Below are 18,222 nucleotides of genomic sequence, written 5' to 3'. Positions count from 1 at the left end.
GCTGTAATTAGTGCTATAGATAAAAGTTCAGCCTGGCGTGTTAGCCTCATAGCAGTTTATCTGATTCATTGTTTCATCGGTCGTGGTTTTTTGCTGTTCAGGATTGTGTGTGTAGACTCTCTGGACTTTAGAATTGGACTCAATTTCCCAGTTATTGGGTGAGCAATTGGATTGCATTTCAGCTGTGCCTTGTGTGTACCAGAAAATCCCTTTGACATTTAAAAAAGGGAGCTGTTTCTGTTTTTCCGTTTATAAAAACTTTTGGGTTTTCCTTTTATTGTGTGTTGTGTGTCTTCCTGGACTAATTACCCTGTAATTACGGGCAGTTGAAACACGCCGGCGGAACACCAAGTAATATTCTTGAGACATAACTCCCTAATAGTTATAAATAATAAATATAAACAATTTTTTTAAAAAAAATTTATTTAATCATCAGATGTTCTTTTGTATTCAGATGTGGCCTTAGCAGAATGATATAGCACTTAGAGATGAAGATGCAGCCCAACAGGCCAGCGCTGGAGGCCAAGATGGAGAAAACCTGTACAGCCACCATGTACTTCCCCTTCGTGCTCAGATAAGTGGGCACAAATGACACCCAAACAGTGCAGAAGACCAGCATGCTGAAGGTGATTGACTTGGCTTCATTGAACACACCAGGAAGGTTCTTGACCAGGAAAGCTACCGTGAAGCAGATAGCAGCCAGGAAGCCCATGTATCCGAGGGCAACATAAAACATGGCAACAGAGCCTGCATTGCATTGCAGAACTATTTCTTCAGATTGAGATTGTTTATCAGAAGTAGGAAATGGGGGAGAGACTCCCAACCAGATGGAACAAATTATAACTTGAACAGTGGAAGAACAAAGGATGATGGAATTGGCCAAACTCTTTCCCAACCATCTTTTCACTCTGTTTCCTGGCTTTGTGGCCAGGAAGGCCAATACCACTGTGACTGTTTTGGCCAAGAGAGAAGACACGGCAACTGAGAAAATGATGCTGAAAGCTGTTTGTTGGAGAAGGCAAGTGGCTCTGGTGGGTTGGCCAATGAAGAGGAAGGAAATCAAGAAGGAAAACAGGAGAGAGACCAGAAGGATGAAGGAGAGATCCCGATTGTTAGCTTTGACTAGGGGAGTGTTTAGAAATTTAATGAAGATTCCTAATACAAAACCTGTGGTTATGGCCAAAAACATGGCAATGGAAGCCAGGATGATTCCTAAATCATCTTTGTAAGAGAGGAAATTGATCCTTTTAGGGATACATTGATCTCGATATTTATTGGGATGCTGATCTTCAGGACATCTAGTGCATTGTTCTGCATCTGCAAAGACCAAGAAGAAGAAGAACATTGTCCTAATGCATCCATACTGCTTGCTTCACAATATCTCATTGTGGTTTTGAGTTTTGCAAAAGATATAGATATCCTGAAGCCAGAAAAGCAAACTATGAAGGAACCTATTTATGTAAACATCTGGCGATGAATGAGGAAATTTCTTTTAAGAAGTAACATAGAGAGAAGAAATTCATTGATAGAAGCCATATTCCATCAATGGTTGTCTATAGCAGGTTTCATAACTCTCCAGATACAGTCAAGCTAAAAAACATGTATTGATCCTGAAAGTTTGAAAAATATCTTCCTTTCAGTTTCTCTCCACTTCTCACTTTCCCCTCATCAACTTGATTCATCCTAAATCTGTATTAATTGACTTCATTCATAGATTTCATTCATTGAAAAATCCTTTTTTAAAAAAGAAAAAAATCATTCTATGTTTTCATTGTTCATTTCTCATTTCTCAATCTGTCAATTTTGCATAACTTCTATATATTCGTTTTACCATAATCAGAATTTTTTAGTCTATTTTCTAATCGATTATTCTGGGATTGATGGTTGAGATTGGAAACTAAATTTTATCTTCTTTATGATTGCAAAAGTAGGGGATGTTGTTAGGAACTGAAGAATTAGAAACGTAGAAGATTGACAGCAGAAAAAGACCTCATGGTCCATCTAGTCTGCTCTTATACTATTTCCTGTATTTTATCTTAGGATGGATATATGTTTATCTCAGGCATGTTTAAATTCAGTTACTGTGGATTTATCAACCACGTCTGCTGGAAGTTGGTTCCAAGCATCTACTATTCTTTCAGTAAAATAATATTTTCTCACATTGCTTCTGATCTTTCCCCCAACTAACCTCAGATTGTGCCCCCTTGTTCTTGTGTTCACTTTCCTATTAAAAACACTTCCCTCTTGAACCTTATTTAACCATTTAGCATATTTAAATGTTTTGATCATGTCCCCACTTTTCCTTCTGTCCTCCAAACTATACAGATTGAGTTCATTAAATCTTTCCTGATATATTTTATGCTTAAGACCTTCTACCATATTTGTAGCCCCTCTTTGGACACATTCAATTTTATCAACATCTTTTTAATAACTGAACACAGTATTCCAAATGTGGTCTCACCAGCGCTCTATATAAGGGGATCACAATCTCCCTCTTCCTGCTTGTTATACCTCAGCTATGCAGCCAAGCATTCTACTTGCTTTACCTACCGCCTGACTGCACCGTTCATCCATTTTGAGACTGTCAGAAATCACTAGTCCTAAATCCTTCTCTTCTGAAGTTTTTGATAACACAGAACTGCCAATACAATACTCAGATTGAGGATTCCTTTTCCCCAAGTGCATTATTTTACATTTGGAAACATTAAACTACAGTTTCCATTGCTTTGACCACTTATCTAGTAAAGCTAAATCATTTGCCATATTACAGACGCCTCCAGGAATATCAACCCTATTGCACACTTTAGAGTAATCAGCAAATAGGCAAACCTTCTATACCAAACCTTCTCTTATGTCACTCACAAATATATTAAAAAGAATAGGACCCAGAACAGACCATTGTGGCACACTGCTTGGAATACTCGCCATTAACAACAACACTCTGATATGTACACTTCAACCAGCTGCAAATCCATTGAACAATCCAGGGATTAAGTCCAATCTTCACTAATTTACCTATCAGCTCTTTATGTGGAACCGTATCACAGGCTTTGCTGAAGTCCAGATAGGCAATATCTATGGCACCACCTTTGTGACATAGCCTGTAAGAAAAATTAGGGGCCGAATGAGATTAGTCTGACATAATTTGCCCTCAGTAAAGCCATGCTGGTTTGGGTCCAATAAGTTATTGGCTTTTAGGTGCTGATTTACCCTCTTTTTGAGTAGAGTCTCCATCATTTTGAATTAGTGTTGCTTTTAGACTTTCCTTAACATAAATGGCTACTCCACTTCCCTTCTCTCTATCCTTCCTATACAATGTATATCCTGGTATGGATATTTCCCATTCATTGGAGTCTTTAAACCATGTCTCAGTTATGGCAACCAGATCCATATTATCTCTAGATATTATGGCCATTAACTCACAGAGCTTGTTGCTCAAGCTTCAAGCATTCGTGCACATCACACTAAGAACATTATTATCATTATTTGTTTTTTATTTATTTATTTATTAGATTTGTATGCCGGCCCTCTCCGTAGACTCGGGGTATCTCACAACACAATAAAAACAGTCTATAACAAATCTAATAATTTACAATATAAAATATTAAAAACCCCATTATTAAACAGACATACACACAAGCATACCATACATAAATTGTATAGGCCCGGGGGAGATATCTCAGTTCCCCCATGTCTGATGACAAAGCTGGGTTTTAAGGAGTTTGCGAAGGGTGAGGAGGGTAGGGGCAGTTCTAATCTCTGGGGAGAGCTGGTTCCAGAGAGTTGGGGCTGCCACCGTGAAGGCTCTTCCCCTGGGGCCCGCCAACCGACATTGTTTAGTTGATGTGACCCGGAGAAGGCCCACTCTGTGGGACCTAATCGGTCGCTGGGATTGGTGCGGCAGAAGGCGGTCTCGGAGATATTCTGGTCCGATGCCATGAAGGGCTTTAAAGGTCATAACCAACACTTTGAATTGTGACCAGAAATTGATCGGCAACCAATGCAGACTGCGGAGTGTTGGTGTAACATGGGCATACCTAGGGAAACCAATGACTGCTCTCGCAGCTGCATTCTGCATTATCTGAAGTTTCCGAACACTTTTCAAAGGTAGCCCCATGTAGAGAGCATTACAGTAGTCGAACCTCGAGGTGATGAGGGCATGAGTGACTGTGAGCAGTGAGTCCCGGTCCAAATAGGGCCGCAACTGGTGCACCAGGCAAACCTGGGCAAACGCCCCCCTTGCCACAGCTGAAAGATGGTTCTCTAATGTGAGCTGTGGATCGAGGAGGACGCCCAAGTTGCGGACCCTCTCTGAGGGGGTCAATAATTCCCCCCCCCCCCCAGGATGATGGACGGACAGGTGGGATTGTCCTTGGGAGGCAAAACCCACAGCCACTCCGTCTTATCAGGGTTGAGTTTGAGTCTGTTGGCACCCATCCAGGCCCCAACAGCCTCCAGACACCGGCACATCACTTCCACTGCTTCGTTGATTGGATATGGGGTAGAGATGTAAAGCTGGGTATCATCAGCGTACTGATGATACCTCAGCCCATGCCCTTGGATGATCTCACCCAGCGGTTTCATGTAGATATTGAATAGCAGGGGGGAGAGAACCGACCCCTGAGGCACCCCACAAGGGAGAGACCTTGGGGTCGACCTCTTGCCCCCCACTAACACCGACTGAGACCGACTGGAGAGGTAAGAGAAGAACCACTGAAGAACAGTGCCTCCCACTCCCAACCCCTCCAGCCAGCGCAGAAGGATACCATGGTCGATGGTATCGAAAGCCGCTGAGAGGTCAAGAAGCACCAGGACAGAGGATCAACCCTTGTCCCGGGCCTGTCAGAGATCATCCATCAACGCGACCAAAGCAGTTTCCGTGCTGTAACCGGGCCTGAAACCCGACTGCTGGGGACCTAGATAATTGGCTTCTTCCAAGGACCGCTGGAGCTGGAGTGCCACCACCTTCTCAACAACCTTCCCCATAAAGGGAAGGTTGGAGACTGGACGTTCGTTATTAAGTACGGCTGGGTCCAGGGAAGGCTTCATGGGGAGGGGACGCACAAGCGCCTTTTTATAGGGTGTTGGAAAGGATCCCCTCCCCAAGGAAGCGTTGACAATCTCCTGGACCCAGCTCCATGTCACCTCCATGCTGGCCGAAACCAGCCAGGAGGGACACGGATCCAGTAAACAGGTGGCGGGACTCACAGCTCCAATGGCCTTGTCCACTTCATCAGGTTTGCCCATTAGCATCAAAAACTACATCTATTTCATCTACAGCTGCCTTTTCATAAACTTCAACAAACCAATTTATCCTCATTGGTTGGGGACAGAAATCATCCACATCAGTTACATCTCTGTACCCTTTACCTAGTTTAAATGTCTGTACCAAAAAGTTCTGAACTCCTTACCAAGCACCTGGTACCTCTGTATGATGGATGCAAACCATCCCTCTTAAATAACTCTCTATTAGACCACCTACTAACATCATGGCTAACATGGCCAAAACCTTCAGCTTTACCACACTGCCTTAACCACACATTAAACTCTGTGATACAAGTTGTCTTATCCTTCTGACCACAAACTGGTAACACCTCTGAGAAAGTCACTGAATTAATTATTTTGCCCAGTTCCACCCTAAGACATTGGAAATCTCTTTTTATTAGATTAACATTTCTCGGGGACAAATCATTCATAATGAACAACAAGTTGTTAACAAATACGAACTGAATAATCAAATTATCACAGATAATCCCCAATCGGTTAAAGACCTTGGTATACTAATAACAAAAGATTTAAGTGCCAAAGCCCACTGCAACAATATAGCCAAGAAGGCTTCAAGAGTTGTAAACCTAATCCTACGTAGCTTCTGCTCTGGCAATCTCACACTACTTACCAGAGCTTACAAAACTTTTGCCAGACCCATCCTCGAATACAGTTCATCTGTTTGGAACCCATATCGCATCTCAGACATTAACACCCTTGAAAATGTCCAAAGATACTTCACCAGAAGAGCCCTTCACTCCTCCACTCGAAATAGAACACCCTATGAGACTAGACTTCCAATCCTGGGCCTAGAAAGGTTAGAACTAAGACGCCTTAAACATGATCTAAGTATTGCCCACAAGATCATATGCTGCAATGTCCTGCCTGTCAATGACTACTTCAGCTTCCTTCACAAGAACACAAGAGCACATAACAGATTTAAACTTAATATTAACAGCTCCAAACTTGACTATAAAAAATATGACTTCAGTAACCGAGTTGTCGAAGCGTGGAACTCATTACCGGACTCCATAGTGTCATCCCCAAACCCCCAACACTTTACCTTTAGATTATCTATGGTTGACCTATCCAGATTCCTAAGAGGTCAGTAAGAGGCGAGTACAAGTGCACTAGAGTACCTTTCGTACAAGTGCACTAGAGTACCCTGTCCTATTGCTCTCCTATATCTCCTATAACTTTCTTCTATTCCTATATCTCTTCTTCTATTCTTTCATTGATATGTTCTATTACTATATCTTCCTTTCTATTATTTCTTAGATATATTTTACTATGAGTATCTCCTCTATAACCTTGATCATGTATTTTACTATGGGTATATAGATATATAGCCACTAAAACCCTCATTGTGTATTGGACAAAATAAATAAATAAAATAAATAAATAAATGATTTACCACTGGCTGATCAGTGGTACACATAGAACAGCTTGGAAGAATAGACCTGTGGTCTTGGTGACTGAATCAGATTGGATCCTGCAACATCATCCTGAAACATATATATTTATACATATATATTTAATATCAGGTTCTATTTCTCCCCCTGATAAACCTGGTGAATTTGATTTTGGATATTCAGCCAAATAAGAAAAGTAAAGGTCCAGGTTTAGAAAAAAACATTCTCTTGGCCTCACCTACCTTCCACGGTGGAGATTGTTCCTTCTGCACAAATATGACAATCATAACAGCAGATGGGCTTCCCTTCCTGAGCCACCTTCATAAATCCAGGAGGACAGCTTTCCACACACCTGGAAGGAGGCAGGGACTGAGCAGAAGAGAAAGCATTTCAAGGCAAAGGAAATGAAAGACAGAATGTAACCTTCACCGCCCTGAGTTGCCTCAAGAAGGGTGCCATAGAAATAAATAAATACATAAATACGTATCTTACATTTTATTCTAAACCAGGGATGGGCTTTCTTGGTCTTGTCCGATCAGCATAACAAAGGAATCAGAGTCACTGTAGCTATTTAAGGCTTTATTTAGCTCTGTAGTTAATGCAGAATGCCAGACATCTCTAAGCAAGCCACTTTATTTATTTATTTTTATTTATTTAATTTGTCCAATACATAATACACATTGAAGAGAATAGATATGTAAGTAATATAAATAAAGAAAAGAATAAAAGAAAAGATATAAAAGTATAGGTGAACATATTTGAAAGGAAGAAAAGATAAATGGGATAAGGAGAGACAATTGGACAGAGGACGGAAGGCACACTGGTGCACTTATGCACGCCCCTTACTGACCTCTAAGGAACCTGGAGAGGTCAATCATGGATAGTCTAAGGGAGAAATGTTGGGGGTTAGGGGTTGACACTACTGAGTCAGGTAATGAGTTCCATGCTTCGACAACTCAGTTGCTGAAGTCATATTTTTTACAGTCAAGTTTGGAGCGGTTAATATTAAGTTTGAATCTGTTGCATGCTCTTGTGTTCTTGCGAAGGAAGCTGAAGTAGTCATTGACAGGTAGAACGTTGCAGCATATGATTTTGTGGGCAATACTTCGAACGTGTTTTAGGCGATGTAGTTCTAATCTTTCTAGACCTAGGATTGATAGTCTGCTTTCGTAGGGTATTCTGTTTCAAGTGGAGGAGTGAAGGGCTCTTCTGGTGAAGTATCTTTGGACATTTTCAAGGGTGTTGATGTCCGAGATGTGGTATAGGTACCAGACAGATGAACTGTATTCAAGGATGGATCTGGCAAAAGTTTTGTAGGCTCTGGTGAGTAGTGTGAGCTTTTAAGAGCTTGCCTTGGAGGCACCAGCTCTGACAGCCATTCAATACAAAACAATTTCCTAGGGAAATTGTTCACTTCATTGATTGGGGGGGGGGGGGAAGAGAGGGGTTGTGGTTTTTTTAAAAGATTGGTTAAATCCTTAAATGATATACAGAGATGAGGAAGGAAGAGTGTTAATGATAGAAATTGATACTGGGGGAAAAAACGATTACTTATTGTGATGTATGCACCTAGTACCGATCAAAAAATATTTTATAAATTTTGCATCAATAAATAATACAATATGGAAAAGAAAATATTTGTATAGTAGGTGATTTCAATGCGATAGCAAATATAGAAAAAGATTATAGAGGAAAGGAAAAAAACAGAAGGAAAAAAGAATTACCCACTGAATTGAATGATATTGTCGAGGAATTTAAATTAAAAGATGTATGGAGTGAAAAACATCAAGATGAACAAGATGATACTTTCTTTTCTAACCCACATAAGTCCTGGTCCAGACTCGAAATGATATGGACAGAAATAGTATTAGAAAAGGACATCTTAGAAATCGAAATTGAACCTAATTCCTGGCTGGACCACAACCCAATTTCACTTACAATCGAGGGAGGAAAATTTAAAATATATAGATGGACAATGAACATTAAAATATTAGAGGAAAAAGATTATAAGCTATATATTGAGAAAGAACTAGAAATTTTTTTAGACATAAATTGGAATAAAGATATAACAATCCAGAATATTTGGGACACGACAAAGACCTTTGTCAGAGGATTGCCGATTGCCTATACAAGTAGAAAAAATAAGTTGAAAACTAACCAATTGAGAGAGAATCAGAATGAGTTAAATGATTTAGAAAAAAAATTTCAAAATGACCCAGAAAATGGAAAAATAAAAGAAGAAAGAGAATTGTTAAAACACAAAATAAATCTCTTAGTTCAGGAAGATGTAGCCCAAAAAATTAAATTAGCCAAACAAAATTATTTTGAACAGGCGAATAAGTATAATCAGTGATCTGCTTTACCTGTTTGAGCCATTTGGGCCACACAATGGCATGTTGGTTGATGCTGAGTTTGGGCTCCAGGGACTCCTGTCTGGAGAAACTCCCAAACTTTATACTGACAACTGAACGGTTAGGAAACTTCAGCCAGTTGACTAGATCAAAATCAGCTGCCGGCTCTCCATTCTCACCCACATACACTCTGTTTGTGGAAAAGTTCAAAAATTGGATGGCTTGGAGAAAGGGGTGAAGCTTGAATGAGAAAGAAAACATAAAGAAAGCTATTTTGACATGGTTCAAATTAGTTCATTCCCAAACTAGTGAAGTTGCAGGAGGCAACTTCTGAGTTATAAGTGAAGAGATCCTGCACTTCTCTGCTTCATATAAGGGCAGGGAGGAAGAAGAGAAAAAAAGCTTAACCATAACATCTTATATAAGAAATAATTTTATTGCTATAATTTCTCTATCTCCTCCCCCACATTTCTCTCTCTCTCGTCTTTCTCATCTTTCTCTCATAAACATATCTATCTTCCTTATCTATCGCCTCTATCTAGCTTATCTCTCTCTCTCATCTCTTATCAATCCTCTCTCTCTCATCATTTATTTTATTTTATTTATTCATTTGTCCAATACACAAATACATAGGAAGAAAAATAGACATGTGGTAATATATATAAGGGTGAAAGTGAACTTAGAGGAGAGGATATATGAAAGGAAGAGAATATATAAGATAGGTGAAAGAAAGGAAAGACAATTGGACAGGGGACGAAAGGCACACCAGTGCACTTATGTACGCCCCTTAGGAAGCTGGAGAGGTCAATTGTGGAGAGTCTAAGGGAGAAATGTTGGGGGTTAGGGGTTGACACAATTGAGTCTGGTAATGAGTTCCACGCTTCGATAACTCGATTGTTGAAATCATATTTTTTACAGTCAAGTTTGGAGCGGTTCGTATTAAGTTTGAATCTGTTGCGTGCTCTTGTGTTACTGCGGTTGAAGCTGAAGTAGTCATTGACTGGTAGGACGTTGCAGCATATGATCTTGTGGGCAATACTCAAATCGTGTTTTAGGCGCCGTAATTCTAGGCTTTCTAGGCCCAGGATTGTTAGTCTATTTTCGTAGGATATTCTTTTTCGAGTGGAGGAGTGAAGGGCTCTATTGGCTCTCTCTCTCTCATCTGTTTTATTTGATAAGATATTTATATATAGGATTATATTATACATAAGATTATATATCTATATCTATAGTAGTCTCCCTTCCTTTTCATTATCAGCAAAAATATGTTACTTATAGATTATAGTTGTCGGCTATAAAAAAACTTATCTGCCTTGGAATATAGGAGGTGCAGATTACAGGATAATTTTTTTTCTGAAGCCAAATTATTTGTTGGAAAGTAGGCTAATGGTTTTAAGGTGGAGTGTAATGGATTGTTTTATGATTGATTCCATGACTTTGCAAGTGACACAACCCAAAGAGATTGGTCTGCAATTTTTGACATTACTTGGATCTCCTTTTTTGAAGATGGGGATGACTGTTGCTAGCGACCATAGTTTAAGTAAGGAACTAGTTCTGAAAGATTCATTAAAAATTATGCTTAGAGGCTCCGTCAGAATTGAGGAGAGCTTTTTAAAGAGGTAAGCACATAGTCCATAAGGTCCAATAGAAAGAGATGGTTTTAAGTTGTGTAATGTCTTTCTAGTGTTTTCTTTTGTAAAATCAATTTGTTTTATAGAAAGTGCAGATGGACTTCGTTCATAAAAGGTTTTCTTCTTGATGGATGTGATAATTGGTGCATTCAGTCTTTATTTTGTGACACAATTTTTTGTAATTGCTTTTAAAGTTTGCAATTAAACTGGGAAAGAAACAAAGATGGATGGGGGGGGAAAGGAGTGGGAAAGATGGATGGTGAATTAAACAGGCACTATGATTACACTGGGCTTACAGTGAAAAACATAAATAGAGTAGGGCATGATGATTCGCCTGGGCTTACAGTGAAAAGCACAAATAGAGTAGGGTACTATAATGAAACAGTGAGGAAACAAATAGAATGGTGATATATGGAATATTTTGTTAATTCTTATTAATTAGGTTACTGCTAATTAACATACTATATGTTAATTAACAATATGTTTTTAAAGTTTATTATGTTATAGTTGAATATGTTTGATTTGAGAAGGGAAGATATAATAAAATGAATAAGCAATGAAAGAAATTAACTTGATTTATGCCCTTGGAATTGATATAGCTTTGACTTTTCCCCAGTGTTGCTATTGCTATGGTTAGATGTAATGTAGGATTTAGTTGATATGAATTGATATTTAATGTTTGAAGATAAGTAATTTGGAGCAATTATTATAAAATAAGGATTAAGAAATATACATGAAACAAATGAGGATGTATGGAGATGATTGAAGCACTATGGCTAAATATATTAGATGAGAGAAAGTAGCTTACAGAATGTATTAGCTAATAGCACTTTAAATTTGAATAGGGAAATAGAACAATCTTTTGGTAATCCAGGTGATAAAATCAAAAGGAGGCAGCATTTGATGGATGATGAATACCGAATGTAAACAGATATGAATTATTGTATTGTATTGATTGACGGTATATAATATTGTATGTTTGTATGAGTGAAGAAAAATATTTTAAAAAAACCTTTTACCCCCAACCATTGGTAGGATGCTGTTCCAAAGAAGGAGGTTTATTCTTTAATTGAGAAGCACCGCCTTTGAGAGCTATGAAGAAAGAGAACCTGAAGAACCTAATTGGGCAGGCAGAAGTTCTAAGGAAAAGACAACCTTCAAAGACTTCCAACTCAACTCAGATCCAACTCAAACATTTCCCCCAAAATGACAACCAACAGAATGCGACCAAAACCCTGGAATAATCTGTGGAGGAGCCTCTGTATGACACACACAAAAAAGAAATACCTGCCATGGCTTCAGCTTTTCAGTGTCCAACCTTATCTTGTGTGATGTCATCATTCTATTGGAGAGGGATGAATATGCAGCATCTATGGAGGTTGCAACATTCCACACAGCACTGTAGATGTTGTAAGTGTCTAAAGTTAAGATTCTTTCAACCATTCCTTGGGGCAGGATTTCAGTTTCTTCTTTCTCTCGGCATCTGGTCCAGCCTTTCACAGCCAAAGGATGCTTTGCATAGGAACATAGAAAACCATCATCTGCAAATTTCTTCATTTGAAGATAAAAAGATTCGAAATCGTCGTATTTTGTTCTTTTCTCAGTCTGGATGAAAAAGGAAAAAATGCTATGGGTGTATTCAAAAGTTAGGGGAGAATATGTCATCTCAAAAGTGAGGTCCCACAAAACAGTTGTGACCCAGACTTTCCCAACACTGGGCTTTATCAGGGATCCAAGAATATGTTGTATAACGTGTATTCCCTCTATGAAGGATAGAGCTTCAGCATAATAAAGGTATACATTGACTTGGCTCCACTGAAGGAAACTTAGGGAATTAAGCCTCATTGTTTCGGAATCTAGTGTAATCGTTTGGGAGAAAACAACACAAATATTATCCTGGGTGAGCACTGGCTTAAAAGTCCTGGTGAACTGCTCTCCATTGTTGGTGTCAACAACAACAAGACCAATCAATGTCCATTTAAAATACTGAAGCAATGCGATAATTCCCGGGTACTGGACACCTTCTTTGGGGACTGACTCATAGAAAAAGGGAAAATAGGTCTTATCACTGAGTGATGGTGAAGCAAAAGCATAGCTGACCTGAAAAAAAATAAAGAGGGTCATTTTATTTTGTGTGACTTGACTGTCAAACTATGTACGACCCAAAAATTAGTATAACAATTATAACGATTGTATGCTGTTCTATTTTTGAGTAGAAACAATTAAAGACATGAATACAGGTTGCTCTCTCTCCCCTTCCCCATTTCTTACTGGCAACATATGGAAAACAAATCTTGGATCATAAAGTGAACATAAGTTTCCAGTACATCATGGTCCACAAAGAAAATTCCATTGCAGTCCTGGGTGACATCAATGAACATGTTGTAGCAAAGTCAACAGAAGGTACAGTTCCCTTTCATTTTGTTCCCTAAATATCAGCTAAATATCAGACCCTAATTTTTTGGAAGGACATTGACAAACTAGAGGAGAGCAAATCAATATGATAAGAAGCTGGAAGATGTAAGGTATATTTATCCTTGATGAAGAAGACTTTAGGCACCATTGTATGAAGGGCTGGGAGGACAGGACAGAATTATTCAAAACAAGTTTACAAGAGAGAATAGTTCAGCTCTATATCCTAGTATAGGAGCTGTCCAACTGTGGGAAAAGCCATTTTAGTGCTTTGACTGTTGAGTCCTTTGTTAGAGATGTTTCAAGATAGCCTAGGTCAGGGGTAGGCAAAGTTGGCTCTTCTATGACATGTGGACTTCAACTCCCAGAATCCCTGAGCTAACATGATTGGCTCAGGAATTCTGGGAGTTGAAGTCCACAAAACATAGAAGAGCCAACTTTGCCTACCCCTGACTTAGGTGATTGTATATGGTGACTGGATTCCTGCGCTGGACTTCATAATCCGCTCAAATCTTTCCAATCCTCCAAATCTGACTCTCTGATTCTTACTGCCAAGAAGGTCAATTGGTGGGATTGTTGCAGACTCTGTTCATCTCCCCTGATTGGTCCCATCAGGGAAGGGGTTTTCCTCCAGCCTACTTTAGACACTAATCTGGACTAGATCTCCACTATATACTCAGATTGCTTCATTAGCCTGGACCACTGTGTCACTCTTGATTCTTCCATAATCTCACCATTCCCTATTATTTCCACAGGAAAAAAAAGTCTCTTTTTGAAAATTTATGCAAAAACAAAACAAAAACACCCAACAGCCTTTGAATAGAATTCAATCAGCAACTAACTGCAAAGAAACATACTTGTGGGATTTTGTAGGTGCCCAACATGGTTGAAATCTGAGTTGAGTATTCAAAATCAGTCCCTTCAAGAACAACCAATGTACTTTTTGTCTTTCTACAGCTGTAATTTGGGATGTTGGCTTCCCCAGCTGAAAGGAGCTCCAGCAGAACAGCTGAAGTCATTCTTGGATCGAAATAATTGTCATGGATGGTATAACCTAGGGTGATGTTGGGTAACAGGAGGCGATTATGGTTGACCTCTTGAATGGCCATCTGGAAAGACAGGAGCTTCCAGTACATCATGGATCCTTTCCTGAAAGATGTCACATTGTTAACTGATTTGGAAGAGATTTGTACCTAATTTTAGAAGATCTAGAGAACAGAATGGATGCAACTAGGTATAAGACTGAGATGGTCTTGAGTCATCTCCATGGGGACTAAGGCAGTGTGTGATCTAGAAGGGAAAATGCCGTCACAGAATCATTCTCATTCTCAAGGCCAGATCAAAAGTATAAACTTGAACTTGTTTGAACACTTGTAGAGAGGAGATGCTCAGGTCTTTCCAAGGTTAGAATTCAGTAGAATCACCCAGCAGATGACCCTGTCATTCTCTCCAGATGTGTGAAAGTAATACAATTGAGAGAGTCCAGAAATATTTCACAAGAAGAGTCCTCCACTCTTCTGCTCACAACAGAATATCTTATTCCACCAGACTTGGAATTTTGGGCTTAGATAGCTTAGAGCTCATTGCCTTCAATCTGATCTAAATGTAGTTCATAAAATCATCTATCACAACGTCCTCCCTGTCAATCAATACTTGACATCTTCAACTGCAACATTTCATGTGCTTATTTTATTTACTTACTTACTTACTTACTTACTTACTTACTTACTTACTTACTTACTTACTTACTTATTTATTTATTTATTTATTTATTTATTTGAGTTGAAAGGGACCTTGCCAAGTCCAACCCCCGGCTTAAGCAGGAAATCCTACAGCACCCCAGCCAAATGACAGACCAATCTCCTCCTGAAAATGTCCAAAGCTGGGGAGTTCACAACCTCCGCTGGCAGACCGTTCCACTGGTTGATTGCTCTGACCATCAGGAAGTTCTTCCTTATTTCTATGTTGAATCTCTCCTTGGTCAGTTTCCAACCATTGTTCCTCATCTGGCCCTCTGGTGCCCTGAAAAACAGTGTGACCCCCTCGTCTCTGTGGCAACTGCTATCATAATAGACTGCTATCATAATAGATTCAAACTCAATGTCAACTGCTTGATAGTCGATTGCAGAAAATATGACTTCAGAAACAGAGGGATCAATGCCTGGAATGCATTACCTGACTCTATGGTTTCTTTCCCAAACCCCAAAAACTTTAACCTTAGACTGTCTACAGTTGACCTCACCCCATTGTTAAGAGATCTGTAAGGAGTGTGCATACATTCATCATCGTGCCTACCATCCCTTTCCTACTCTCCTATTATTCAAATTTACCTGTAACTATTTTGCTTCTGTTTATGTTTATACCATACCTGCTATCTTGTACATGTTTAAACAAGTAAGTAAGTAAGTAAGTAAGTAAGTAAGTAAGTAAGTAAGTAAGTAAGAAAGTAAGTAAGTAAGAAAGTAAGTAAGTAAGAAAGAAAGAAAGAAAGTAAGTAAGTAAGTAAGTAAGTAAGTAAGAAAGTAAGAAAGTAAGTGAGTGAGTGAGTGAGTGAGTGAGTGAGTAAGTAAGTAAGTAAGTAAGTAAGTAAGTAAGTAAGTAAGTAAGTAAGTAAGTAAGTAAGTAAGTAAATAAATAAATAAGTAAATAATTATCTCTATTTTGTCTATTATTCCTGAACTGTTTGAAATCCAACTCGGGCAGAAATACGTATAAAGCGCCAAACCCTTGAGCAACTCTTATAGAATTGCAATGCTATTCTTTCTCTCACAGCCAGAGTGATTTACCAGCCAACATCAGTCTTGGGAGCTCTTCTGAAGTCATGGTCCATAAATGGAGCATAAGTTGCAGAAATGAGTCCCCCAACAAGATGGTCTCCTGGCCTGTAATGATTGCATGGATCTGCTCCATCCCTCTCTAAAGTCAAGAGACATTTGACTTTCATCATCTCATAGGCTGCTAAGGGCAGCTGCATCAGGAAGAGCAATAGGAGCACCATCCTCACTAGACCTGGAAGTCTGCTTTTATTCTGCAGAAACTCTGATCAAAATGATCAGTCAATGATAAGGCACCTACCTTTTCTAAGATGGAGGTTTTGTTCCCTTGATTAAGAGAGATGAGACTCCTTGGGTGAGGCTAAGTTCACTGATGCAACCTCTCCCCACCTGTAGCTCCCAGGGTCTCAGGGGCATCTGGGAGGAATTTAGGTTCCTAGACTTTCTCTGCACACAATCTCTTGGTGTTGTTCCTGAGTTTGTTGTTTATGTCCAGAACTGAAAAAAGAAAATCCCCAGAGAAAAGATGGAAAAACGTTAAATAAATCACTATCATCTTGTTAGAATCCTGCTCACAGCTCCAATTGTTTCCATTGTTCTGTATGTCACCACTCAATTTAGGGGGACTACCAAAGAAGGAGAACACCAAGGAAAATGCCCCAATTTAAAAAAAAAGTTTATTAAGAAATTACCCCCAAATTCTTAACAATATTAACATTTGGAGGATAGGACCCCAATCAGCTGGGTAAACCCTCAACAGTGGGGAAGGTACATGCAAGTCAGAGGCTGGGTGAAAAAGGGGGAAATCCTATAGCCCTTTCCCCCACTGTCCCATCCTTTGGAATCCTCAGTTCTGTTCAGGGATAATTAGCAATGGGAAATCACTGTTGGTGGTTATGCACATCGAGAGGAAGAGATTACAAGAGATAAGCAAGCACATAATAGGAAATACAGAATCAAAATTGGAAAACATAGAAACATAGAAGACTGAGGGCAGAAAAAGGCCTCATGGTCCATCTAGTCTGCCCTTATACTATTTCCTGTATTTTTATCTTAGGATGGATATATGTTTATCCCAGGCATGTTTAAATTCAGTTACTGTGGATTTACGAACCACATCTGCTGGAAGTTTGTTCCAAGCATCTACTACTCTTTCAGTCAAATAATATTTTCTTATGTTGCTTTTGATCTTTCCCCCAACTAACCTCAGATTATGTCCCCTTGTTCTTGTGTTCACTTTCCTATTAAAAACACTTCCCTCCTGAACCTTAATTAACCCTTTAACATATTTAAATGTTTTGATCATGTGCCCCCTTTTCCTTCTGTCCTCCAGACTATACAGATTTATGTATTTATGTATTTATTTATTTATTCAATTTTTATGCCGCCCTTCTCCTTAGACTCAGGGCGGCTTACAACATGTTAGCAATAGCACTTTTTAAAAAACAGAGCTAGGCTATTGCCCCCACAATCTGGGTCCTCATTTGACCCACCTCGGAAGGATGGAAGGATGAGTCAGTCTTGAGCCGGTGATGAGATTTGAACCGTTGACCTTCAGATCTACAAGTCAGCTTCAGTGGCCTGCAGTACAGCACTCTACCTGCTGCGCCACCCCCGGCTCATTGATTGAGTTCATGAAATCTTTCCTGATACATTTTATGGTTAAGACCTTCCACCATTCTTGAAAAAGAATTGAAAGGGATTTTTTTTGTATGAATGCTGGCTGGGGAATTCTGGGAGTTGAAGTCCAAATAGCTTCAAGTTGCCAAGGTTGGGAAACACTGTTCTAGTCCAACCACCAGCTCAATTAACAGTGATGGTAAACCTATTGTTGGCTCAGGCACCAAAAGGGTGTATGCGCACACAATAGAGTGTGCCATGTACCCACACCCATAATGCAATGCCCTCCCTCCATGCATGCGCACAACCCCCATGCTGCCTCCTCGCACAGACACGCAACCGCCCCAACTTATTTTTATTTATTTTATTTATTTATTCATTTGTCCAATACACAATACATATGGAAGAGAATAGACATGAAGTAATATATATAAAGATAATATGTAAAAATAGAGGAGAGGATATAGGAAAGGAAGAAAATATATATGATATAGGAGATAAAGGAAAGACAATTGGACAGGGGACGAAAGACACACTAGTGCACTTATGTACGCCCCTTACTGACCTCTTAGGAACCTGGAGAGGTCAATCGTGGAGAGTCTAAGGGAGAAATGTTGGGGGCTAGGGGTTGACACTATTGAGTCCAGTAATGAGTTCCACGCTTCGACAACTCGATTGTTAAAGTCATATTTTTTACAGTCAAGTTTGGAGTGGTTAATATTAAGTTTGAATCTGTTGCGTGCTCTTGTGTTGTTGC

General features: G+C 39.4%; 1 protein-coding gene across 1 annotated transcript; it reads right to left on the bottom strand.

Moving 5' to 3' along the window:
* Positions 1 to 421: 421 nt before the first annotated feature.
* Positions 422 to 14,210, bottom strand: LOC139159665 (vomeronasal type-2 receptor 26-like). Its single transcript, XM_070736987.1, has 5 exons — positions 13,929 to 14,210; positions 11,947 to 12,759; positions 9,041 to 9,268; positions 6,920 to 7,046; positions 422 to 1,317 (listed from the first exon to the last, which is right to left on the bottom strand). The coding sequence occupies exons 1-5, from the start codon at positions 14,208 to 14,210 to the stop codon at positions 422 to 424; spliced, it is 2,346 nt and encodes a 781-aa protein (XP_070593088.1).
* Between the last annotated feature and the right edge of the window lie 4,012 nt (positions 14,211 to 18,222).

Source organism: Erythrolamprus reginae, chromosome 2 (genome assembly GCF_031021105.1).
Source record: "Erythrolamprus reginae isolate rEryReg1 chromosome 2, rEryReg1.hap1, whole genome shotgun sequence".
In the NCBI taxonomy this organism is placed as follows: domain Eukaryota; kingdom Metazoa; phylum Chordata; class Lepidosauria; order Squamata; family Dipsadidae; genus Erythrolamprus; species Erythrolamprus reginae.
This window is presented reverse-complemented; position numbering and strand designations above follow the sequence as displayed.